At 38.7% G+C, this 27871-nt stretch overlaps 2 protein-coding genes across 16 annotated transcripts in view; one reads left to right on the top strand and one right to left on the bottom strand.

Moving 5' to 3' along the window:
• The window catches only part of SGMS1 (sphingomyelin synthase 1), a 344794-nt gene that overhangs the window by 248850 nt on the left and 68073 nt on the right, over positions 1 to 27871 (top strand). The gene's annotated exons all lie outside the window — the stretch shown is intronic.
• On the bottom strand, positions 658 to 919 carry LOC126059600 (small nuclear ribonucleoprotein F-like). Its single transcript, XM_049855386.1, is given in 2 exon segments — positions 658 to 888; positions 890 to 919. Coding segments are annotated over 2 exon segments (261 nt in total).

Genomic DNA, 27871 nt, shown 5'->3' with positions numbered 1-27871 from the left:
AATAACCTTTTTTTTTATTATTATTTTTTAGTCTTCCATTACATGGAGGCAAACTACCTCTAGGATTGTGAGGCTTCATCAGCAATACTTGCCATTTCAGAAGTGAAACTGTTGGAATGATTTTTATCTTGTTGATTCCTTCATGTGGTGGCTTGATAGTAATTAGGAGTCTTGGCTTAGTTTGAGTTTAACAGGAGAAGACATGCTACAAAAACATAAAAAACATAGCAAGGGCTTATTAGGACCTCGCCCCATGGGAAGTCATACTAAAAAGTTCCAGTCATGACATCCCAAACCTGTTTTGGGTAGTAAGTTAGCTTCAAGTTGCTTAGGAAAGTTGTGCAACTCATTTGGACTGAATAACTCTGTAGTTTAAAAGAATTAAAGTTTGAACAAAAATTTTAAACAATTTTTATTTTATTGCCTTTATAAACCCCATTGAATTAAAAGCTGGTAATAAACGGAGGATAATTTCATTACAATATTTGATATTTCAGTATTTGATGATGATGATGCCAGGTTTTGAAATAATGTACGATTTTCTACAATTATTTTAGATGCCTATTCCCTGCATTGTAGAGTCTGATTAAAAAAAGGAAAAAAAAAATCTTCGTTGTCTAGAAATAAGTATTTTTTTTAAATCCCCCACAGAAGATGCTACTCTTTCATTTCCCCATCTCCCTCTTCTTCAGCACCTCTGATATAAAGGACATTATTACACCTTGTTAAAACTTCACCCAGATGTCCAGACAATGCCCCATCTATGCCCTCTTTTGTATTTGCAAGCTGCATGTTCATATAGCCATTTACAGATACCAGGTAGTACTTGAACTCCATTTCCCACTTAAGTTTCACCATCACTGGCTTTCCTGTTAATCCATTCAGTCAGTAAAGATTTGGGATTGAGGGGTAAACTCATCGTGACCACTGGTGACTGGTGCGGCTCCTTTGGGCCGACCCAGCTTTCATCTGTCCCTCATGCCTGAATCAGCTGCTCTAGGTCCCAAGTCGTGGCACTGCAAGAGAAAGCGAGTCTGTTTTTATATGTTCTGCTTTGGGGTTTCCACTTCAAACACATATATATTAATTTTTAATTATGATTGCAAGTGGATAATTCTATTTTCCAAAGACTTCTAGTTTTTAAGAAGCTCAGAGAGAATAGAAAAATAGCCAATAAGCCTGCCTCTTTCATTAATGACAGAATAATATTAACTGCATCCTAAAGAGTTTGTTAGCACACCAAAGCACATAGTCTAGGGATGGAAGTATTTCTTCAAAGATAGAGATTTTTGTGGGTACCCTTTTGAAATGTATCTGGTAAGCAGAAGTTATTCTCAAGTCACATGCTGGAAGAAGTGAAATACTTTAGCAAGACAATTGTCTTGAAACAGATTCTGTCACCATCAGTGTTTCCTGGGCCCCATAACTCATTTGCTTTTAGTAGCTTCTTTATGAATCAGCAGTTAGCACCTGGGTGAGGGGCGGGGAGGTGAAGGGGTGGCGTTCCTTTAGAGAAAATAACAGATTAACCCTGAATACCTGTGAAACCTGAATGGTTGCTTAGATAACAGCTGTTGCAAGTTATCATCTTGGACGAAAGGGAAAGACCGGTTCCTCAACTTGTTTGTCTTCTAAAGGAAAAACCAAAGCAATATATGTGTCAGCTGATGCTTAATCCAGAAAAGATAGCTCATGTGCATAGAAACAAAGAGATGCAGACATCTAATAAACCCAGATGCTGTTTTTTAGAACTTTTAAAAATTGGTTTTCTCGTTCATGGAAGGTGGGTGAGCTATGATCACATGTGTGTGGAGTATCAGGATGTTATAAATAATAAATTGGTGGTATGCCCCCTGCCACCCTTCTGGTTTGATGTCATGGCTATCTCCTTTCTGTTTAAGAACTAGACCAGGCCAACCATACTTACTCTTGCCCACACTCTTCAGCATCTTCATCTCAGTTGTGCATGTGTATGATTCAAGATACCTTTCTTGAATTGGAGAGTGACAGTATGAACAGACGTTGAACATGACCATGTGTCTTGTCCAGTACTCCCAGAGTGCCCCACACCAAGTGAGCTCCCAGCCTAGGTGTGGGGTGAACCATTTCATCAAGGGCGATAGTCTGCTGTTCGCAAAGAGTGTACAACTTGGATCTCTAAATCTAGCAACCACATCAGGGATCTTAGATGATGAATCACTTGAAGAGAGTAGGCTGGGTGTACCAATATAAAAAGAGAATTAACTGACTTTTTTTTGTTTTTTTACTCTTGATCTTACTGTAGATTCATTTCGAGTAAATTTGATAATACAAATCAACCAACTGATGTTCACATTTTGTGCACCCTGTACTTCTGAGCTCCCACCAGTGTGTTGTGGAGTAACATGACCTTTGACCCATACACCTTTCCTGTACCAGAGCCCCTAGGGCTGCTATTTTTGGAAGCCAATGAGATGTGGGGACCTAGCTGCTTTTAAGAAAATCTTTGGGTTCAAAAATTGGAGGAAGGAAGATGCTATGAAAAATGCCATTTTGGGGGTGGGATGAGGTTGGGTGTGAAAAGGTAGACTCCTAAAAGCAGCCATGATTGATGGAGCACCTGCTGTGTGCCTAGACTGTATTAGGTGCTTTGCAACTCTTTATCTCATTTAATCCTATGAGGTAGGTGGTAATACCCATATTTTTATAGACAAGGAATCTGACTCGGAAAGGTTGTTACTTCTGAAAGTCACAAATGGAGTTAAATCTAGTTCTCTCTACCTTGTAACTCCTTTACCTTGAGACTGCCCTGTTCTTGCTATCCCAGGTTCCAAAATATCTCCCCTTCCATAAGCCTACATTTTTTCATGTCTCGTTTATATACTCCTGAACTGTAACCACTTGCAGATGGATGAACATAGACCTTCTGAAGGGCAAACGTCCTAGTGAAATGAACCTTACGGTGTGAATTGACCTTTGCCTTGCTTTGCTGAACTCCTGTATGAGAATAACTGGACTCAGATAATAGGGTTGTAAATGGGAAAGAGAGAGGAGAGAGGTCGTGTTTAAGCTTAGGCCACCTGAGGGGTGGGACTCGGAGCCCCGCTCTGAGGGGTATGGGAAAGACCAGGCTCCTGAGTTGATGGGCACTGAATGGGCAGAGTGGTGAGATCCCATCCAAAGCAAACTTTCACCCTTTCAGTTATTTTAAAGTTCTTTATCAAAGAAAGGAGAAAAATGCAATGGGGGAGGGCCCAAACTTTGACCTAGTTCCATGGAGAGAGCCCTCTTGTCTAGTACAATGGAGACCCATAGTTCGATGATTATCAGGCAGTTAAAGGTAGAAATAATTTAAAAGTGATACATACACACCATAAACATTTTATTAAACTTAGAAATATAAATATTCCGAATTTATTGGTCTTCTATATAGTGTAAAGAGCTGTTCTTTGAATGTGGGTCTTTTGAGTTATGTTCCTTATTGTCTTTTCCTGCGCAAACCACACTCTTAATGTATTAATGACAATGCTCAGTCATTCAGTGATGCCAGAACATTAGCACTTTCAAGGAAGTACAGTACTAAGTCCTTCTACATCCCTCCCCCCCGCTTAAATTGTGGTCAATATATAGGTTACAAAACATTTGCCATTTCAGTAATTGTCGCATATACAGTTCAGTGACATTAAATACGTTCATCATGTTGTTCAACAGTCACCATTCCTGCATTTTTCCAACACCCTTAACAGAAGCTCAGTGGAGTTGTCCTGCATTTTAAGTAACCTTTTTTTCTCTCCAGGTATTAAAGTTGTCTCAGTCACACCTATTTTTGCAGCAGTCTTTTTTAGCTACTTTAACAAGTCTTTCTAAAGCATTTGATTTAAATTTTATAGGAACAACTCTCTTTTCAGACTCAAATTTCATTTATTACTTAAATTATGTAATAACAGAAACAAGTATAACCAGTATAAACAGGCTTGGAAACATACAACCAAAACGTGGTAAGCATGGCACATCAACCAGCGGGAAGAGAGTGGCAAGGCTTATTAGCTAGTACTAATCGCTGTGAGCGGTTGCTTAGCAATCCACATGCATCAAAATGTTTTAGTGAGGGTGTAATTTATCAGAGGTTAAGTAGAGATGAGATGAGAGAACTTCAACCATAACACAGTATTACACTTGCTGCTTGATGGTATAAATGAGCTAATTATTACAGGCTCTCCCAGGACCCTGCCAACTGTTTAACTAGGTTTTTACTGTGAATTGCGTCTGGAATTCTAAAAATTCATACTAATCATAACAGTAACCCATGAAGATGTGTTTTGCATCTAATCACGTCACAGAAAAGTGGTGGTGTGGCTAGATAGAGCAGAGGATGGGTCTGCCATCATCTCAGGGCTTGATATCTCTGGAAAGAGGAACTGACTCATGTTTCACACACTTAACTAGATGTGAGGCAAAAAAAAACCAAAAAACAAAAAACAACTTTGAGCTGTCTCAGGTGCTGCCAGAGAGCTTCTAAACCAACCTCTTCCTACATTGTAAAAACCAAAAGGAGTCTGTGCAGATTACAGAGTTATTCTGTATATCTTGATTAGTTCATGAAAGGTAGAGCAGTTTGTTAGAAAAAAAAAAAAAAGCAGCCCCTAATTTCAGTATTTTTGCTTTCTAGTTAGACAAAAAGAAACACTTGTTAGTTGCTAAATAATTTGATGTTGAATGAAAAGAAAAACCTGAAAAAAACAACTTTGAGTGTTTCTAACAGCCTAAAAGTTGGAGTCAAACTTAACTTGTTTTCCTGCTCTAGAAATTTATTAGAGATGACCTACAGCAAAAAAAAAAAAAAAAAAAATAGGCAGCTGTGAGAAAACTTGACGTATTTATTTTATGTCACCTCTGATTCATTTTGATTTCTGTTTTATGGTACCTGGCAACAGTATTTGTACAGACCTATTTGAGGACTTCACCCTCTGAGAAACCCCACAATATTGACAGTTTTTCATAACTGAGCGGCAAGTGAGTTTCCAAGTAGGTGTGATTCTTGAATAAGTTGAAACAAATTCTTCCCTGTCGTGTCTCATAAAATATGGTACAGAACGCATCTGAAGTGTCGGGGAAATCATCATTATACCATTGTCTGTATTACCGTCCCCTGTGACTCTGTTGTTTCCTGAAGTCAGAATTCTCGAGGCTGGTGACAAAAATTCTGTGGTAGGACGAACGACACAAATACTCAGGATCGTTAGGAGTCAACACTGAATCTTTAGGTTCAGTACAGTTGCTAGCTTTGCACTTCTCATTTGATTCAGGGATTCCTAATGGCCAATGTAAAATGGGGAAGATCCAAAGATTTACATTATCCATAAGATAGGAACTGACTAGCTTTTAAGAAAAGCAGGCATCTCCTAAAAGCTCAGAGAGGAAAGATGTCAGAATGGGATGTAAATAATTTTCCCCTTTAGCTGGGAATATTGGCTTGGCTTACATGGTAGTTCTTTCCCTCCTTTTGTTGTATCTACATACCCAAAACCCATTGCCGTCGAGTCAGTTCCAACTCATAGTGACCCTATAGGACAGAGAAGAACTGCCCCATAGGGTTTCCAAAGAGCAACTGGTGGATATGAACTGCTGACCTTTTGGCTAGCAGCTGAACTCTTAACCAACAGGGTTTCTACATAGAGATAGATTGTATGCCTCAGCTGGCAAAGGTCAGCAGCCTGAACATTTGGGTAATGAGTGCCTAGCTCTAGGAAGATGAACTGAGAGCATAGTGTCCCTGGGACACGTAAGATCAAAGGAATCCCCTTGGTTTGGAATTGGACCTTTATCATCTCACCTACAAAAATCTTTTAAGCTGTCTTACTCAGCCCAAGCTATTATTAGTGATATCTTGGTCATGCATATTAATATGAAAACATTTGCCGAGACAGTCTTTTTATCTTTTTGAAAGGCCGATGTATCAGACAAAGTCCATGATCTCTGGATATCGATAGTAATTGGCTTTGGAACTCAGTGCCGTTTTATCAAATAGAATTTCTAAGAAAAATGTCTCATTGCTTGACCTGCCTCTTCACCTGCTATTGTGGAGACTCCATATATTTCCTGGCTATCCTTGTCTGCCTCTGGAGCTAGAAAGGAAAAATGGAGGTAGTAAGAAAATACAGAGCAAAGCCTTAGTCTGCATCTTCCTAATAAACGGTACACAGTGGTTTTGGCTTCTTTTGGTTTTTATTATCATTATAATGTAAAGCATTCTTACACATCAGGGTTTGATCTTTTTGCCTTTCTTTTCTCTTATACTGTTGACTTGACCTGGTCCCTTTAGACAGAGAAACTGGGCATATTTTTCTTTCTTTGAGGAAAGGGCTAGTGGTAAAAGCTCCACTGACTATTCAGAGTACCAGGTGGAATACTTGGCTGTACTTTCAGGGTCAAGTCCCACTTTACCCAAGGAATGTTGAGTGTATGAGTAGATTATTAAAGAGGTGGTAGTCCCAGTAAATGTTGATGAATGCATGAGGTTTGACAGAAAGAGCTGCCTGGGGTTAGGCGGGCCTTGCTTCTTGAATACCAGCTTCTTCTCTTAGTAGTTGTGTGAAATGAGCTGACTTGTTCTGTAATCTTGGTTTCATCCCACTACCCAACAGAAATTATTTGGTGTATTTTTTATTGGTGTTTTTTCTTTGCTGGTGTTTTATGAGTGTGTTGGTATACGTCTGTGTGTGTATACGTGTGTAACCCACTGCCGTTGAGCTGATTCTGACTCACAGTGACTCTGTAGAGCATAGTAGTACTTTCCCATAGAGTTTCCAAGCAGCGCCTGGCAGATTCAAACTGCTGACCTTTTGGTTAGCAGTCCATAGCACTTAACCACTACGCCACCAGGGTTTCTGTGTGTGTGTATATATCTACATCTATATATATAATTTTAAAAACAAATTGGGTTCACACCAGATTAAATTATAGCCTTATAACAAAGTGTTATTATGTCACTTTTTAAAAACACACAAACAAATAGAGTGAATAGTAAAATGAAACTTCATATACCTATTACAATGTCAGTATATTCAGTTCTTGATGAAGACCGTTTGGAGCACAGACCAGACACTGTTCTAAATGTCATAATCAACAGACTTTTATTACTCACAGAGAAACAGAACAGGGATGAGCAGAACAGCATACATCATCATCAGCTTAGGTTCCCCAAAGTTAGGCTCCCATCCACAGGGCTAGTTCGCATCCAAGCACACCCCAGTTCACATCCTAGGAGGAAAATTTCTAAGTTCCTCTCCCCTGGAATTAAACACTAATCGGACAGCCATGTCTGTGTGCCAAATAGTATGTACAGAAAATAGACAGGGGAAGGTATAATGAAAGGGAGGTAAGAAAAGGTAAAAGAAGGTAATAGAAATAGAAAGCTGTGTAGGCAATGGCCATCGTTTATTGCCCCTGTTCAGAGTGGGCTAGATTTATTGGTGTCAGAGAACTGCCCTTCCTCCTTTAAGTTAAGACAGCTTAACTGAACTTTGGGTTTCTTCAGAAGGCAATCATCTCCCCCTAAAGTACATTCTTTACTTTATGTCTGTTAGTAGCTATTACGTCCATTAGCAGCTAGGGAGACAGTGAGGGGACAATTATAATGTAGCACACCTGTGCGTCCAGCACCTATCAAGAGTTTCTATGATTCTTCTGTCTCTCCCTCTCCCCTACTTTTTTGTTGGAGGAGGAGGGAGAGGATCATATGTTCTACTCAGATACTTTGTTCTCTTGTTTGTTATTCAGCTATTTACCTTTTATATGTTGACTTTTCTTTCTCTTCTTACTGAAACAACTCTTGGACTGTGCCCTGGTGATGTTGTAAAGTACACTCTTCTGGTAACGCTGTCCTTTGCTTGATGTGCTGGTCTTCAGGCAGCCTGAGGAGGACAGCTATGCTGGCATGGAGTTCATGTTTAGTTAATGGTGGAACCCAAGAGATGTGGCTGCTGCCTTCCCAACTTGTAGAGGTAGGTGCGAGGTTAGGCATTTATTATATGAGGTTATGTTTAGAAGTAGACCCAAATCTAAGTCATAATGAATTATGCTATTTATTAAACTCACAGAAATTTTGGCCTTGGAGGGAGCCCTTGTGGCACAGTGGTTAAGCGCATGGCTGCTAACTAAAAGGTCAGCAGTTCAAACCCGCCAGCCACCCTGTGGGAGAAAGATGTGGCAGTCTGCTTCAGGAAAGATTTATAGCCTTGGAAACCCTATGGGACAGTTCTACTCTGTTCTAGAGGGTTGCTGTGAATCAGAATCGACTCGACAACAATGAGTTTGTTTTTTGTTTGTTTTGTTTTAAAGGGGTGTGACTAGATCCTGCTTTGTTTCTTTAGTTACCTAGACAGAAAATTGTCAACATTACAAATTAATAGGCCTTCTATCATTTATAAACTTGCCATCCTTTGAGTACAATAATAATCTATTTGTATAGCATTTCCCAATTTAAAATTTTAAAGGTATCATACTCAATTCCCACAATAGCATCGTGAGAAAGGGAAGGTATTAAATTCCACCCAATTAAGTAGAAAGAGAAGTGGAGGATGAGAGATGGTTGGTGACTTAACTTTTAGGTCTTCTCTCTCCTAGCCTAGGTGTCTTTCTGTTTTGAGTGTGTTTTAAGTTACTTTGGAATGTGTTTTGACTTGGAACATGCCTTTTTGTTTATACTTGAACATTGCTGTCTGATGTTCGGGAAATTCACAACACCCTTGACAAGATCTTGGAGACACTCTGGGAAAACTGTACTCTTAATTGACATCCTATTCCATGGCAGGGCCTGGGCAGTGAGAGCAACTTACACATCCCTTCCTGGAGCCATTTGATTCCTGATATCACCATCTTTCCCCCATGACATTGATTCCCACCTCTCCACCAGTATCCTGGCTATGACCGTTACCTTGGGTCATCAATTACTTCTGTGATACTCTGGAATTCATTTGATTCTGGAATGTCTGAAATTGTTCCTAGGGACTAGAGATATTTGATCCAGTCGAGAAATTGTTTTGAGATTCTTCCACCCGCATAGGAGTTTCATACAAGCACCAAATTGTCCAGTTCTTTTCAAAGTGATTAATTCCAAAGGAGATTTTCTTTAAATACCTGGACATAAACATTCTATTGCCTTAGAGTCCCTAAGGACATACAATGATTCTTCAGGGCCAGTGCTTTATTCAGGAAATTATTGTTAGCAATCTAACAATTTATATACTTTGCTTCTCCCAAGGTTACTTTATTTTCATTCATCAGTTGGTATCCTACAAAATTGTCTTTCCTATCACGGTTGTAGTTTATAAAACATCGTTTGTGCACCTGGCTTAGGACGTTGCACGTATTGACAGTACCAAATATTTTGAGTAAGAATTGAACATAATTGAACATAATTTCAGGGCAGCTATTTTACCCACTGTTTATTATTCAAAGGACTTTCATATAAAGCAGGCTAGCATATGTGAAACGTACTCATCATTGCTTTGAAAAAGTTGAGGAAAAGCCAGAGGAAATGGGTATTATTGGATATTTTTTTTAAGTAGTGTTATTTCAAACACGGTCAAAATGATTGGTTTACCAAATATTGTCAAGCCATGATTCTGGGTTTAACAAATAAATACAACAGATCTGCAATTAGTATATTAATTATATGCAAATGATATAGCCAAAATGGCCTCTAAAGTGCTTAGAAACAGTTTGTTTTAAAAAAAAAAAAACTTGATAGAAAGTCTAATGAGGTATAAGCTGGTGAAAGAGTTTATGGGCGTAGAGTTAAGCTGAGTTAGCCAGTTATGGTGAGGTGGCTACCAAACCGTGGTTTTGTAAAAGGGCCATGGGCCTGTGGACCCAGATAAAACATGAAAGGGTTTTTCTTTGGGGAAACCTGTAGTTGGCTGTGTGAGTACAGGGTAAAGGTAGGAGAAAGAGGATAGACAAAACAACTAGAAGGTGAATCTTTTGCTCTCATAGCCTGATCTCCGCTTTAGCCAGTATTTGCTGTTTGACCTTGGGTAAAGCATTTCACTTTGATCATCCCCAGTTTATGTAAAATTTGAGGATTTGACTAAAATCTGTGGTTTTCAAATTGGGATACTTAGAATTCTCAAGATGAGGTGGTGGTGGACTAAGAGATGTGAAGTAACATGAAAAACACAGATTTGGGGAAGGTCAGTTTTTCTATATGAATTCAGAGATAGCTACATTATAGCATAAAACACAAAACTTACATATAGTTTTAAGATAGTCTGCAAAAAGATAAACAATTGCCCCTCTTACTACAAAGCAGTACAATTCCAATTCTGTTAAATTATATAGGTTCATTTCATTCATTCTGCAATATTTATTGAGTGTCTGCTGTATACTAGGCACTGTATTAGACTTTCAGTAAGTATATTTTCTTTGTCTTAAAATTTAACTTAAGTGGTTGGGTGTTTGAATAGACAATACATTCACGTGGGTCAAAATTCAGATGGCATGGAGGGATATATAGTGACAAATGTACTTCTCACCCCTGACCAGTTCCCGTTCCTGGAGGCAGTCAGTGTTGACTGTTTCTTACGAAGCCTTCGAAGATACTTTATGTAAAAAAAACATAGTAGAAAATAGGTAAATATCTTCTTTCCTCCCTCTCTTTTTTAATTTTAATAGAAACGTGCTTGTTTTATTATTTTATCCTTACAAAAAAATATATAACACAGTGTTTGCCAGTTCAACGTTTTTTACAGGTGTAGGATGCAGTGACAGCAATACATTAATCGTGTTGTGCAACCATCACCCATATCATTGCCAAAATTCCCGTCACCATAAACTCTGCTTCCTAGGCAATGACTCCCCTTTCCTCTTCCCTCTTCCCTCCTGGCCCTGGTAACTACCTATGAACTTTGTCCTCTCTACTTTTGCTTAGTATTGTTACCACACATTGCACAGATGGTAACATACAGTGCACCTGAACCTGCCCCCCTTGCTTTTTTCATGTAACAGTTAGATTTGAATTTTTGAAATTCCTGAAGGTGTAAACTAAACTGGTATCTCTTAAGAATGGGATTAAGGAGGCTTGTTTGTTGTGTCTCTGTCTGTCTATCTGCATTTCTACATTGTTTGAATCTGTTTACAAGGAGTATATATAACTTTTATAATAGGGGAGAAAGTTTTTTTTTTTTTTTTTTAAGAAAGAGGTAAATAATTCAGAATTCACACACAGACTTAATAAATCAAATCTTTGATCTTTCTAACAGCTCCCTTGGGGCTTGGGACCTGGGGGCGGAGGGTGAGAAAAAGGAGTAGTGTGGGTGGGGACTTTTTGAGCTGGGAAAGGGAGTTATGGGGAGCTCCCTGAAAGGAGCCCCAGTAATGTTTTTATACTTTTGTCAAAATGTTTGAACAAAGTGAAACTACGTAGGATCTCCTCCACTGGGCACAGTTGGTATCCAGATGTGTGACCTGTGCCGTCACCACCGTGAGTCATGTTCAGGAATCCTCTGTGTGGTTGATACAGAAGGTGCCCTGGAGCAAAAGGGCACTCCTGAGCAGAAGGAAGCTGTGTCCCCAGCTCAGGCTTTGCAGGAAAATTGCTATTGTCTCCTAGTTGATGGTTGATGATGTGAGGGTGGGGACAGAAGACATGGTAGCCTGGGAAAACAGAGAAGAGAGACAGGAGAGCCTTGTGTTTGGAGCCCCGTGAGTGGTGGTCTGTTTTGATCCATAAGTATGCCTGCGAAAGCTTCCAGGGGGAAGAGGAGGGAGAGAGTACAGTCTCATTTTAAGGAACTGAAAACACTTACCAGAATCTTTTATTAGCTTTTCCTGATGATTCGAAGGGAAGAGGCAGTATCCTCAGTTGGAGGTGCGCTGCCCAGGGGTTGAGCACACAGGCTTTGGAGCCAACTGTTGGGGCCTTGGCTCCAGTGTAGGATCTTGAGTGTGTGACCTTGAGCACCTTAGCTTGCTTCTCTGGGCCTAGGCTGTCTTACTGTAAATGGAGATTCTTATTCCCCCTCATATTACTGTTTTGTATGCAGTGAGCTTGTAAGAAGTTCAGATCAGAGTAAGTTCTCAATACATGTTCGCTAATGTCTTCCTCTTTCTTAAAAGAGGGAGCTGAAAAAAAAAACAGGAAGCTGTGACCCTCCTTCTCACACCCCTGGCAGGAGTGCGCTGAGAGAAGAACTCACTCTCAACTCCTGCACAGTTCTCCAATTAAACTGCTAGGCAATTTAGGCAATAGCTTAGAGGCCACCTGGGTCAGTCATCCTCATCCTGGCCTGGATGTCAGGGCATTAAGCTTCAGTCATCAAATTGCATTTTATTTTAGCTCTGTGGCCTACAGTTTCCCACTTTGGCACACAGATGACTGTTAACTTCCTGGTCCTTTACGTGTAAATGGTGTAGAGCTTGTCTAGTGATGACAGTATTTTATAGAAAGGCTATCGTTTCACATACTGGTTTTCTCATTACTTCAGCCATATAATGATGCTCTAATGCTTTTATAGTTAACACCTAAGCTATATGAAATAATACACTCTATCCTGCAGGGCAGTAAATCTCATTAGACTCTTACGTTTATAAATAGCGACGTGGGTTTCCAAAGCCGAGGTTAAATCCCCAAAGTCTGTGATGCCATAATTAATTTTGTAGTTTTTCATGTGGTCTGATGGAGGCATATTTAAAATTTTGACCTGCACGTCTAGACCCCCAGAGTTAGTTTTGGGTGTACTTTATTTTCTTGTTCCCTTTGGGTTAGATTTATATTTTAAAAGGCAGGGACTGTTTCATAACATATTTTAACTACCATATGTTAGGTATCCTAGAATTGGCATCTTAGCTGATCTGAACTCCATTAATAGCAGAGGCAGCTGCAGAAGACAAATTTTTGAGATCCACTGTCACAGCCTGGTGGCACAGTGGTTAAGCACTTGGCTGATAACGGAAAGGTTGACAGTTCGAACCCACCAGCTGCTCCGCAGTAGAAAGGTGTGTCATTCTGTTTCCGTAAAGATTTATAGCCTTGGAAATCCTATGGGGCAGTTCTGCTCTGCCCTGTAGGGTCATGGAGTCAGAATGGACTTGACAAATATGGGTTTGGTCTCTTTTTTTTTTTTTTTTAACGTTGCAGCCTGAAAATACTCAGAAGAAAAATAAGAGAACCAGCAAGCAGAGGGTGGTGATTTTTATAAGAGAATGAATGAGTGAGAACCCCACAGCATATTGCAGGAATTTGACTTTTGCACTGTGGGTTGGTATGCTAGATACCAAGCACGAGTGCCTTTTGTGTTCTCCACCTCTGATTTTGATGCCAGTTTTTCCAGTGGAAAGATGACATGGAGTAGGAGTGGTATGTTGTTGCCTTCATACCCGAGGCTCTCCCACACCTTGTCTCCCCTCATCTTCCTGTCCTGCTCCCAGAGTGCCCCAAACTCACCTTTTTTTTCAGATCTCAGATTTCTTCATCTTAGGTCATAGTATTTAGCAGAAGAATGCTAATAACTCACTTGAGAAGTGGTTGATTTCATGGGCACTTACAATTTCCAGGCTCTAAGTGCTGTACATATATCATTTCCCTCATTCCCAAGCTCTGCTCTTAATCTTTGTGTTGTCCTAACTGGACCATAATAACAGCTGCCATTTACTGAATACTTCTTGTGTTCCAGAACCATGCTTAGGAAAAAATTCTGAGGTTACCACCTTAAACAATGAATTAAGGTTGACGTTACCAGTAACAAGACATATGGACATCATCCACCTCTTGACTTGATGCACTGAGAAGGGCATGACATCACTTCTGAGGTGTTCTTGCCAAAAATGCATAACCTCAGTCTGATCATGAGAAAACATTAGAGTAACTGAAATTAAGAGGCATTCTATAGGATGACAGTTATACTTCAAAAGTATCAAGGTCATGAAAGACAAGAAAAGACTAAGGAACTGCTACATATTGAAGTAGACAGAGTGGTTAAGCATTTGACTACTAATCAAAAGGTTGGAGGTTCAAATCCACCTGCTAGCTGCTTCTTGGAAACCCTATGGGGCAGTTGTACCCTGTCCTGTAGGGTCGGTATGAGTCAGAATCGACTGGACGGCAATGGGTATGGTTTTGGTTTTAAGGAGACAGAACAACTAAATGCATTATGGGATCCTGGATCAGATCCTAGAACAGAACAAGGACATTGATGGGAAATCGGCGAGATTTTTAGTTAAGGTCTGTTAAGTTAATTCTATGATACCAGTGGGAAGTTCCTGTTTTTGATGACTGTGCTATGGTTATCTAAGTTGTTAACATTAGGAATGAAGCATATACCTCAATTCTCTGTACTATGTTTTGTAACTTTTCTCTAATTCTAAAATTATTTCAAAAAAAATTAAAAGAAAAAACCTCTGCAGTTTATATTATTTATTCTCATTTTAGAGAAGAGGAAACATGTGGTTCAAATGCTAGGTAACTTGCCCAAATGATAGTTATTAGTGAACAAAGGAGGAAAAATTCTCACCCAGTTCTCAGAGTTTTCAAAGCCCATGTTAACCTCGGTGCTTTATGGCCACCTAGTATGTTAAAAACACTAACCTTCGAGCCAAACCTCACTCCTATTAAAAAAAAAAAAAAAATTAGACAATCTTTATTTTATATTGGGGAAATTAAAACAATTTGAAAAATCACAAGAAACAGCACAAAGTTGCTTGTATTTCTACCTCAGAAAATGAAAAATAGTCGTTATAAAACTGTTATAATTTTTTTCGAATAATTTCTGCATCCTAGGTCTTAAAATTATTAAAATTGTGTTCATCTTTCTCGTTACTGCCCAGATTTAGCCTTTTTTCCTGAGTGTGTTTGGCATAGTTATATGTGTGGTGCTTATTCTGTTTAGTTCAAAAGATACAGAATACCCTTTTTGTTTGTTTTATCTTATTCAAGGACTCGTAGTCCAAAGACATGAATAGATTATTTTTTAAAACCTTGGGACAAAGAAGAGAATGCAAGTGTGAAAGAAAATAAGAGTATAAACTTTTAAAATTCTGACAATATAATTACAATAGAAGCCTTTTTAAACTTCAGAAGAAAGAAGAAATGGATCTTTTGGTTCTCTCCATCTCTAAGTAATGTAATGATAAATTTTAAATAATTCTTTGGTATAATAGGAGGATTAGAATTGTACAAAGATCTAAGTTCAAGTACTTCCTGAGACTTCTTGTCCTGACCTGTAAAATAAATGGAATAAACCAGCGCAAAATTGTTGCTGAGAGGATTAATTTTATAAAAAAGCTTTTTTTCTTTCTTCTTAAGAAGCTATTGTGTGGTTATGTGTGACTGCTGAAGTTAATAGCCTGTTTCTAAAGAAGTTTGACCTTTCTTATTTTGATTTGCCTGTGGTAGGTGTTTCGTAGAAATGCAGAAAACAGGTTGCTATTTGCCAAGACTTTGCATCAGGTGGCAGACTGCGGTGCTATTTTTAATAGTATATAATTCATGTGGTAGTTTAATGAAACTGGAAGCTCATAAAATGAAGCACAGGGTGACAGGCCTAGGAAGGTTAGTTTCGTAAGTCTGGAACTATTTCAGGGACAGTTTTTGAGAGGAAATATAACTTAGATTATCTGCTAAATTGAGTCTGTCAGCTCAATGAATCTCTCCTATTTGCTTCTGTTGATAATGGGGGATAAGATGTGTGTTGGGGGGCATTGGGAGTGGAGCATGTATGTATGTGTAGGGCATCCACCTTTAAAACATCTGTTTTTTTTAACCTTTTATTATAAACGTAGTAAATGTTCATTATAATAATTTTTAACTATGAAAATATATACAGGATTATTAAGTCACTACTTATATTTAGGGGTAAGTCACGTATATATAAATTTAAATTACCTATCTGTACACACACGTGTACATATTTGTATGTGTGTATACCAAAAAATCCACACCCGTTGCTGTCTGGTTGATTCTGACTCATGATGATCTCGTGTGTATCTCGTGTGTAGTGTGGGTGTTGGGTGTGTGTATCATACTATGATAATGTTATACTGAATATAAAGTTGCTTTAAATTAGCTATATAGACTGTCACATGCATTTACCCGCATCTTTTCTATTTCCCATATCCTTCAACATTTTCCAAGAAGAATTTATAATCATGTGGGATTGCATATAATTTAAGAGTACTAATTGGTGAATTCTCTGCTGTTGTACATGTGGCCTCTTTATTTTCCTCCCTGAGATCAACCCATCCCACCTGAAACCAGAAGTCAGTTAAATGTGTCTACATTCAGAAGTCCTAAGATTACTACTACATAAAAGTGACCTAATATAAAGGATATATGTATGTGTATCCATTATACTGTAACACTCTAATTTTATTTAATAGTTTCAACCTCAATAGGATCAGAGAAATTAGACAACAAGAAACACCCTGGTGTTTTACAGCATGGGGGCCTGCCATTTAAGTGGGAGTTACCCAAAGTACCATTTTCTTCTTTGCCAAACCTTGCAGCACAGGGCTGCTAACATTTAGCAGCTGATGATTACAATTTCACTCTTGCCCGGACCATCCCATTTTCCGTCCTACACTGTAGTTAAACCCTTGGGAGGTAGAAGGTAGGAGAGAAGACATGAGGTCAAGGCAGACATGTTCCCCTACACTGTGCATAGCCATTGTCAGAACTTAACCAGAGTCGACTGTGGAGTGACTTCTCTTGATTATCCTAAGCTCACTGAGTAAGTGTTACTGGCTTTGAAACGCCATTAAAATCCAGAACAAAAATGAGCCTCAAGGGCCCAAAGCAGTTGAATCTAAAGTAAACTGAAATGGTGACAGAGGAAACTCACAAAAGGATTTTTTTTCCCATTGTGCCTTCTTTCTCACATTTACAGTCACTTTTTTAGTTAAAGAAAAAGGAAATTTTTGTGGTCCTAGGTAGCACCATACTTTTGCATGGGTTATGTTCCCAAAGTTCATTTGCAGTGCTCTTGTTTGCACCTCCGCACATTTTCCCAGAATAGTTTTCTCAGAACGCTGTTCTTATTCACTGTTTGCCATAGACTGGAACTCAGATAAACATTTGTAAATTCTCAGTTATATATACCCACTCCTCACTTATCGATATGGTTAAGTTCCAACGACCAGGTTGTTATGTGAAACTCAGTGTTACGCAAAAATAGAGGATGACCACATCAGATCACAAAATGGAGGATGACTACATCATTACATAACTGCCAGATTACATCATTACCTAACTTCCAAACCATTGAGAATCGTAGCCCAGAGAAGTTGACACATAACCTTAACCATCACAGCCAGTGTTAAGCTCAGCTTGCACTTTGGTGTTCAGTACTGCCGGGCATACGTCATTAATGCCAAAATAGTTGGATAGTAGATTTTTTACTATTGTTGTAGATGCAGAATGTCAGATGTTAAAGAAAAAAAGGCCAGTACATTAAATCTGATTTCATGGGTACTGTTGACTAGAACAAGGCTAAGTTGAAAAGAGAAAAGCAGCACCATTTTTTTTACTGTAGTTTTTTTTTTCTTAATAGTGACATCAATTACATTAATCAAGTTAATGCAACCATTACTAACGTCCATTGCCAAATTTTCCATCACTGTAAACAGAAGCTCTGTGCTTCCTAAACAGTGACTCTCCCTTTCCCACTCCTTCCCACCCCTGGTTAACCACTTTTAAAATTTGGTTTCTGTATATTTGCCTGGAAACCCTGGTGGCATAGTGGTTAAGTGCTACAGCTACTAACCAAAAGGTTAGCAGTTCGAATCCACCAAGTGCTCCTTCGAAACTCTATGGGGCAGTTTAGTTCTGTCCTATAGGGTCACTATGAGTTGGAATCAACTCAACGGCAAAGAGTTTGGGTTTTTGGTTTTTTTATATTTGCTTATTCTAGGCACACTTGCCTATTCTGGATATTTCATACGAGTGAGATCATGCAGTATTTGTTTTTTTGTGATTAGCGTAATGTTTGCAAGGTTTTTCTGTGTTGTAGCATGTTTGAGGACTTCATTTCTCTTTACGACTGAGTAATATTCCATTGTATTTATATACCACATTTTGTTTAGCCATTCATTTGTTGATGAACGTTTAGGATGTTTCCACCTTTCAGCTATTGTGATAGTGCTGCAGTAAACATTGGTGTGCATGTGTCTACTTGCATTGCTGCTTTCCAGTCTTTTGGGGTATATACCTAGGAGTGGAATTGTAGTAGTTCTATGTTTAACATTTTGAGGAACCACCAAACTTTTCCACAGAGGCTGTACCATTATGCATTCCCACCAGCAATGGATAAGTGTTCCAATTTCTCTGCACCCTTAACAGCAATTGTTTTCTGTTGTTTTTTTGGTTTTTATCTTAGCCATTCTAGCAGGTGTGAAATGGTATCTCATTGTGATTTTGATTTGCATCTCTCTAATGTTGAGCATCTTTTCATGCACTTGTTGGCCATTTGTATTTCATCTTTGGTAAATTGTTCAAATCATGCAGCGACATGGAGATATCTCTACCGATTCTACTGATAGGCTGAGAAAGGGCCCAGGGACCTAGAGGTGAGGAATGAGAAAGCCCAGGCCTCTTTTTAGTCTGGGTTCCCAGGGACATTTTCTAGACCTGGGTAGTCCCATCTATACAATTGTGTTCTTCTGCAGGTGCCCCTTTCTACTGTCAATTCACCCATTGCTGAAGACCAGGGATTCTTCATTCCCTGGCCTGGGGTAGATCAGAAGTTAGTCTTAGCTTCCTCCACACACATGGCAAGTTTTCTAGCAATCTTTCTGCTGGCAATAACAGAAAGAAGGACTAACAGCCTACATCCTAGAAGCCTGTCTTAGTTACCTAGCGCTAGTAACAGAACTACCACAAGTGGATGGCTTTAAAGAACAGAAGTTTATTTTCTTATAGTTCAGGAGGCTAGAGGTCTAAATTCAGGCTGTGGCTCTAGGGGGTTGTCATGAATTGAGTTGTGTCACCCCAAAATATGGGTCAACTTGGCTAGGCCGTGATTCCAAGTATTATGTCACTGTCCACCATTTTGTGGTCTGATGTTATTTTCCTATGTGTTGTAAATCCTAGGTCTGTGATGTTAAGGAGGCAAGATTGGAGGCAGTGAATGAGGCAGGATTCAATCTAGAAGATCGTTATTGTTGTTGTTATTGTTAGGTGCTATCGAGTCAGTTCCGACTCACAGCGACCCTATGCACAAGAGAACAAAACGCTGCCTGGTCCTGAGCCATCCTCACAATCGTTGTAATGCTTGAGCTCATTGTTGCAGCCACTGTGTCAATCCACCTCATTGAGGGTCCTCCTCTTTTCTGCTGACCCTGTACTCTGCCAAGCATGATGTCCTTCTCCAGGGACTGATCCCTTCTGACAACATGTCCAAAGTACGTAAGACGCAGTCTCACCATCCTTGCTTCTAAGGAGCATTCTGGTTGCACTTCTTCCAAGACAGATTTGCTCGTTCTTTTGGCAGTCCATGGTATATTCAATATTCTTTGCCAACATTACAATTCTAAGGTGTCAGTTCTTCTTCGGTCTTCCATATTCATTGTCCAGCTTTTAATGTAGAAGATGAGGTTGTATTTTAAATCAATCTTTTTTGAGATATAGAAGTGAGGAGAGAGACAGGGAGACCTCATACCACCAAGAGAGAAGTGCCAGGAGCAGATCTTGTCCTTTGGACCCAAGGTCCCTGCGCTGAGAAGCTCTTCGACCAGGATAAGATTGATGATAAGGACCTTCTTCCAAAGCTGACAGAGAGAGAAAGCCTACCTTCCTCCAGAGCTGACAGAGAAAGCCTTCCCCTGGAGCTGGCAACCTGAATTTGGACTTTCAACTTCCTAGACTGTGAGAGAATAAGTTTCTCTTTGTTAAAGCCATCTGCTTGTGGTATTTGTGTTATAGCTGCACTAGATAACTAAGACAGTTATCTATTTTAGCTTCCAGTAGCTGCCAGCATCCTTGGCACTCCTGGACTTGTAGATATATGTATCTCCATCATCTGTTGTCTTCTCTCAATGTTTGTCTCTGTGGTTATTCTGCTCTTTTTATAACTCAAAAGCAATTAGGTTTAGGACCCACCCTACTGGAGTTTGATCTACTTAACATAACAGTGAAGACGCTATCTCCAGACAATCGTGTTCACAGGTGTAGGGGCCAGGACTTCAATACATATTTTGGGGAGAGACAATTCGGTTTATAACAAGGTCTATTTTTTTTTTTAATTGTGCATTTTGTGAAATTTACAGCACAAATTTGTTTTTCATTCAAAATTTATACACAAATTGTTTTGTGACATTGATTGCAATCCCTCCAATGTGTCAGCACTCTCCCCCTTTGCTTTTAGCATTCCCGTTAAAGAATGCTATTGATATTTGGATTGGGATTGCATTGTATCTGTAGATCACTGTTAGTAAAATTGGCATTTTTACATCCCTGGTTAGATTTATTCCTAAGTATTTTATCTTTTTAGGGGCCATTATAAATGGTGTTATTCTCCTAATTTCCTTTTCAAAATTCCCTTTGTTGGTGTATAGGAATCCCACTGATTTTTGTATGTTGATCATGTATCCTACTACTTTCCTGAATCTTCCCATTAGTTCCAGTAGTTATCTTGTGTAATTGTTGGGGTTCTCTGTGTATAGGGTCATATCATTTGCAAAAGCCTATCTCCTTTTGATTCAAACATGGATAGAAAGGGAAAGGTGCGTTTTGGTGACCATAGTAGAACTTGGTTGTATACAAAGAAATGAAATAAAATTTGTGCGTCTCCTTGAAGAATGCTCAGGCTCAGTGAGCTTGCTGGGAATTTTGTCACTTAAGCAAGCCTTAGAAATTGTTGAGGCTGTGAGTTGTGCTTGGGGATCAGTGGAGGAGGCTAGGAAGGATCTGCTCTACAGTTCCACTTTGCCTTCTGCTTTCAATTCCTCTTGCTCTTATTGGAACTACCACTGCCAGCCTGGCCTGACAGTGTGACAAGATGGGAAGCAAATGATGAGATTGCCACAGGGACCCGTCATAGTGAGGATATCAAGGCTGGGGTAAGCCCTAAGCAACATGGGTTCCCAAAGAGTGAAGGGAGTGGAAATTCCAAGAAGGTATGGCTGCAAGGGAATTGTCATGACTGCCTGGCTTTTGACAGCTGTTCCCAAATGGCCACTTGTATTTAGAAGGATGTTTGTAACTCTGAATTTAAGAATTCATAGCTAATCCTTCCCCTCTTCTCCCTTCTTCTCATTTCTCCTATTCCTTTTCCCCTGTTTCTAGTCTTTATTTTTTTAAAGGCACAGGATGATGTGTAATTATTGTATCTAAATCATGTGTAAACAAGTAAAACTCTTTACCCCCTCGGGTTCTGCATCCATGTTCCCCCATAGCTTCTGTTATGCATATGCTTCTCGACTTTTCTATACGTACGTAAAGCTATACAAATGTATATATTCACTTATATACAGATATATATACATTTTCAAATGAAAATAGTGTATGTTTCTGCATCCCAGAGTCGTTGGTATATACTAATACATCTCATTCTAGTAAATGACTACATGGTATTCTGTTGTGAGGAGATAGCAAATTTATTTATCCAAACCCCAGTGAAGGATGTTTAGATCCTTTTTGGAATTCTACTATATGAATATAAATAAGACTGCAGTGAACATTTGTTTTGTTTTGTTTTAATTTTTATTGTGCTTTAAGTGAAAGTTTACAAATTGTCAGACTCTAATACAAAAATGTATAAGCAGCTTGCTATATACTTCTATAAATACCTTGCTATATACTTCTAATTGCTATCCCCCTAATGAGATATCACACGTCTTCTCTCCACTCTTTTTTTGTGTCCATTCCGCCAGCTTCTGACCCCCTCTACCCTCTCATCTCCCCTTCAGACAGCAAATGCCAACATAGTCTCATGTGTCTCCTTGATCCAAGAAGCTCATTCTTCACTAGTATCATTGTCTATCCCATAGTCCAGTCCAATCCCTGTCTGAAGAGTTAGCTTTGGGAATGGTTCCTGTCTTGGGCTAACAGAAGGTCTGGGGACCATGACCTCCGGGGTCATTCTGGTCTCAGTCAGAGCATTAAGTCTGGGATTTTTATGAGAGTTTGGGGTCTGCATCCCACTGCTCCCTGCTTCCTCAGGGGTTCTTTGTTGTGTTCCCTGTCAGGGCAGTCATCGGTTGTAGCCAGGCACCATCTAGTTCTTCTCATCTCAGGCTAATGTAGTCTCTGCTGTATGTGGCCCTTTCTGCGTCTTGGGCTCTTAATTACCTTGTGTCTTTGGTGTTCTTAATTCTCCTTTGCCTCAGGTGGGTTGAGACCAATTCATGCATCTTAGATGGCTGCTTGCTGGCATTTAAGACCCCAGATGCCACTCTCCAAAGTGGGATGCAGAATATTTTCTTATTAGATTTTATTATGCTGGTTGACTTAGATGTCCCCAAACTCCCGCCCCTGCTACACTGGCCTTTGAAGCTCTCAGTTTATTCAGGAAACTTCTTTGCTTTTAGTTTAGTCCAGTTATGTTGACCTCTCCTGTATTGTGTGTTGTCTTTCCCTTCACTTAAAATAGTCCTTTTCTACTATCTAATTAGAGAAAACCCCTCTCCCTCTTTCCCTCCCCCCCTTTTCATAACCATCAAAGAATATTTTTTTCTATGTTTAAACTATTTCTCGAGTTCTTATAATAGTGGTCTTATACAATATCTGTCCTTTTGCAGCTGACTGATTTCACTCAGTTTAATGCCTTCCAGATTCTTCCATGTTATGAAATGTTTCAGGAATTCTTCATTGTGCTTCATCGATATGTAATATTTCGTTGTGTGAATATAGCATAATTTACCCATTCATCCGTTGATGGGCACCTTGGTTGCTTCCATCTTTTTGCTATTGTAAACACTGCTACAGTGAATATGGGTGTGCATATATCTGTCGGTGTAAAGGCTCTTATTTTTCTAGGATATGTTCCAAGGAGTGGGATTCCTGGATCATATGGTACTTCTATTTCTAGTTTTTTAAGGAAGCACCAAATCGATTTTCAAAGTGGTTGTACCGTTTTACATTCCCACCAGCAGCGTATAAGTGTTCCAGACCCTCCACAACCTCTCCAACATTGATTATTTTGTGTTTTTTGGATTAATGCCAGCCTTGTTGGAATAAGATGAAATCTCATCGTAGTTTTGATCTGCCTTTCTCTAATGGCTAATGATCGTGAGCATTTCCTCATGTATCTGTTAGCTGCCTGAATGTCTTCTTTAGTGAAGTGTCTGTTCGTATCTTTTGCCCAATTTTTAATTGGGTTATTTGTCTTTTCATTGTTGAGTTTTTGCAGTATCATGGAGATTTTAGAGATCATTCACTGATAGGAAATGTCATACCTAAAAATTTTTTCCCAGTCTGAAGGTAGTCTTTTTACTCTTTTGGTGAAGTCTTTGGATGAGCATAGGTGTTAGATTTTTAGGAGCTTCCAGTTATCTAGTTTTTCTTCTGCATTGTTAATAATGTTTTGTATACTGTTTATGCCATGTATTAGGGCTCCAAACATTGTCCCTGTTTTTTCTTCCAAGATCTTTATTGTTTTAGATTTTATGTTTAGGTCTTTGATCCATTTTGAGCTCATTTTTGTGCATGGAGTGAGGTATGGGTCTTGTTTCACTTTTTTGCAGATGGATATCCAGCTATGCCAGTACTATTTGTTAAAAAGACTCTTTTCTGCATTTAACTGATTTGGGGCCTTTGTCAAATATCAGCTGCTCATATGTGGATGGATTTATGTCTGGATTCTCAGTTCTGTTCCGTTGGTCTGTGCTTCTGTTGTTGTACCAGTACCAGGCTGTTCTGACTACTGTGGTGGTATAATAGGTTCTAAAATCAGGTAGAATGAGGCCTCTGGCTTTGTTCTTCTTTTTCAGTAATGCTTTACTTATCCAGGGCCTCTTTCCCTTCCATATGAAGTTGGCGATTAGCTTCTCCATCTCATTAAAAAATGTTGTTGGAATTTGGATTGGAATTGCATTGTGTCTATAGATTGCATTTGGTAGAATTAGACATTTTTACAATGTTAGGCCTTCCTATCCATGAGCAAGGTATGTTTTCCCACTTACGTAGATCTCTTTTGGTTTCTTGCAGTAGTGTCTTGTAATTTTCTACATATAGGTCTTTTACACCTCTGGTAAGATTTATTCCTAAGTATTTTATCTTCTTGGGAGCTACTGTAAATGGTATTGATTCGGTGATTTCCTCTTTGATGTTCTTTTTGTTGGTGTAGGGGAACCCAACTGATTTTTATATGTTTATCTTATGCCCTGGTACTCTGCTGAACTCTTCTATTATTTTCAGTAATTTTCTTGAGGATTCTTTAGGGTTTTCTGTGTCTAAGATCATGGCATCTGCAAATAGAGATACTTTTACTTCTTCCTTTCCAATCTGGATGCCCTTTATTTCTTTATTTAGCCTAATTGCTCTGGCTAGGACCTCCAGCACAATGTTGAATAAGAGTGGTGTTAAGGGGCATCCTTGTCTGGTTCCCGATCTTCAGGGGAATGCTTTCAGACTCTCTCCATTTAGGATGATGTTGGCTGTTGGCTTTGTATAAATGCCCTGTGTTAAGTTGAGAATTTTCCTTCTATTCGTATTTTGCTGAGAGTTTTTATCATGAATGGGTGTTGAACTTTGTCAGATGCCTTTTCTCCATCAGTTGATAAAATCGTGTGGTTCTTGTCTTTTGTTTTATTTATGTGATGGATTACATTAATTGTTTTTCTAATGCTGAACCATCCCTACATATCTGGTATGAATCCCACTTGGTCATGGTGAATCATTTTTTTGGATATGTTGTTGAATACTATTGGCTAGAATTTTGTTGAGGATTTTTGCCTCTAAGTTCATAAGGAATATAGGTCTGTTATTTCGGGGTTTTTTTTTGTGGTGTCTTTACCTGGTTTTGGTATCAGGGATATGCTGGCTTCATAAAATGAGTTTGGGAGTATTCCGTCCTTTCCTATGCTCTGAAATACCTTTAGTAGTAGTGGTGTTAATTCTTCTCTGAAAGTTTGGTAGAACTCTGCAGTGAAGCCATCTGGGCTGGGGCTTTTTGGGGGGGAAGGGGAGTTTTTTGATTACCTTTTCCATCTCTTCTTTTGTTATGGGTTTATTTAGTTATGCCTCTGTTTGTGTTAGTTTAGGTAGGTAGTGTGTTTCTAGGAATTCATCCATTTCTTCCAGGTTTTCAAATTTGTTTGAGTATAATTTTTTGTAGTAATCAGCTATGATTCTTTTAATTTCAGTTGGGTCTGTTGTAATATTGCCCATCTCATTTCTTATTCGGGTTATTTGCTTCCTCTCCTGTTTTTCTTTAGTCAGTTTGGACAATGGTTTATCAGTTTTGTTAATTTTTTCAGAGAACCAGCTTTTGGTATTGTTACCTCTCTCAACTGTTTTTCTGTTTTCTATTTCATTTAGTTTTGCCCTAATTTTTATTATTTGCTTTCTTCTAGTTCCTGAAGGTTTCTTTTGTTGCTGTCTCTCTGTTTGTTCAAGTTGTAGGGATAATTCTTTGATTTTGGCCCTTTCTTCTTTTTGGATGTGTGCATTTATTGATACACATTGATCTCTGAGCCCTGCTTTTGCTGTATTCCAGAGGTTGTGATAGGAGTGTTCTCATTCTCATCAGAGTCTATGAATTTATTTATTGCATCCTTAATGTCTTCTATAACCCAGTCTTTTTTTGAGCAGGGTACTGTTCAGCTTCCAAGTGTTTGATTTCTTTTCCCTGCTTTTTCTGTTATTGATTTCTACTTTTATGGCCTTATGGTCAGAGAAGATGGTTTGTAATTTTTCGGTGTTTTGGATTCTGCAAAGGCTTGCTTTATGACCTGGTATGTGGTGTATTCTAGAGAATGTTCCATATGCACTAGAAAAGAAAGTATACTTGGCTGCTGTTCAGTGGAGTGTTCTGTATATATCTGTAAGTTCAAGTTGGTTAATTGTGGCATTTAGATCCTCCGTGCCTTTATTGAGCTTCTTTCTGGATGTCCTGTCCTTCAGTGGAAGTGGTATGTTAAAATCTCCTGCTATAATTGTAGAGCTGTCTATATCACTTTTCAGTGCTGTTAGAGTTTGTTTTATGTATCTTGCAGCCCTGTCATTGAGTGCATAAATATTTAATATGGTTATATCCTCCGGGTATATTGTCCCTTTAATCATTATATAGTGTTCTTCCTTATCCTTTGTGGTGGATTTAACTCTTAAGTCTGTTTTGTCAGAAATTAATATTGCCACTCGTGCTCTTTTTTGACTGTTGTTTGCTTGATATATTTTTTTCCATCCTTTGAGTTTTAGTTTGTGTCTCTAAGTCTAAGGTGTGTCTCTCATAGGCACCATATAGACAGATCATGTTTTTTTTTTTTTTATCCATCCTGCCACTCTCTCTCTTTATCAGTGCATTTAGTCTATTAACATTCAGCATAATTATGGATAGGTATGAGTTTAGTGGAAACCCTGGTGGTGTAGTGGTTAAGTGCTATGGCTACTAACCAAAGGGTCGGCAGTTCAAATCCGCAAGGCGCTCCTTGGAAACTCTGTGGGGCAGTTCTACTCTGTCCTATAGGGTCGCTATGAGTCAGAATTGACTCGACGGCGCTGGGTTTGGTTATGAGTTTAGTGCTCTCATTTTGATGTCTTTGTGTGTTGTTGACAGTTTCATCTTCCCACTTAATTTTTTGTGCTGAGTAGTTTATATGTTATCTTGTCCTCTTGTTCATTGTTGTTGATTTTGTTTCTGTTGAGTATTTTTTTCTTGTATTTTAATGAGTAGGATAGTTAGTCTCCTTTGTGATTAGCTTAATATTTACCTTATTTTTCTAAATTTAAGCCTAAGTTTTATTTCTTTCAATCACCTTGTCTTCCTATCCATATGAATGATCAATGATTACATTTCTTAGTCTCTCTTTATTATTTTAATGTGGTTTTCTTTTACATAATGACATCTCTATTTCCCTGTTTTAGGCTTTTTTTAATCTTGATTTATTTTTGTGATTTCCGTCTGATTTCTCTTTCCCGTGTTCTAGTCTTGGGATGATACCTGATATTACTGATTTTCTAACCAGAGAACTCCTTTTAGTATTTCTTGTAGTTTTGGTTTGGCTTTTTATGAAATCCCGAAACTTCTGTTTATCTGGAAATGTCCTGATTTCACCTTCATATTTGAGAGACAGTTTTGCTGGATATATGACTCTTTACTGGCAATTTTTTTTTCATTCAGTGCTTTATATAAGTCATCCCATTGTCTTCTTGCCTGCATGGTTTCTGCCGAGTAGTCTGAACTTATTCATATTGACTATCCTTTGTAGGTGACTTTTCATTTATAACTAGCTGCTCTTAAAATTCTCTCTTTTTCTTTGGTTTTGGCAAGTTTGGTTATAATATGTCTTGGTGACTTTCTTTTAAAATATACCTTATTTGGAGTTCGATGTGCATCTTGGATTGGTATCTTCTCATCTTTCACAATATCAGGGAGGTTTTCTGCCAAGAAATCTTCAACAATTCTCTCTGTATTTTCTGTTATCCTTCCCTGTTCTGGTACTCAAATCACTCATAGGTTATTTCTCTTGATACAGTCCCCTATGATTCTTAAGGTTTCTTCATTTTTTTTTTTTTTAATTCTTTTATCTGATTTTTCTTCAGATATATTGGTGCCAAGTGCTTTATCTTCAAGGTCACCAATTCTGCCTTCCACTTGCTTAGTTCTGCTACTCTGATTTTCTATTGAGTTGTCTAATTCTGTAATTTTATTGTTAATCTTCTGAATTTCCGATTGTTGTCTTACTGTGGATTCTTGCAGCTTATTAAATTTTTCATTATGGTTTTTAAGAACCTTTTTGATTT

Source organism: Elephas maximus, chromosome 16, assembly GCF_024166365.1.
Source record: "Elephas maximus indicus isolate mEleMax1 chromosome 16, mEleMax1 primary haplotype, whole genome shotgun sequence".
Lineage (NCBI taxonomy): Eukaryota > Metazoa > Chordata > Mammalia > Proboscidea > Elephantidae > Elephas > Elephas maximus.
This window is presented reverse-complemented; position numbering and strand designations above follow the sequence as displayed.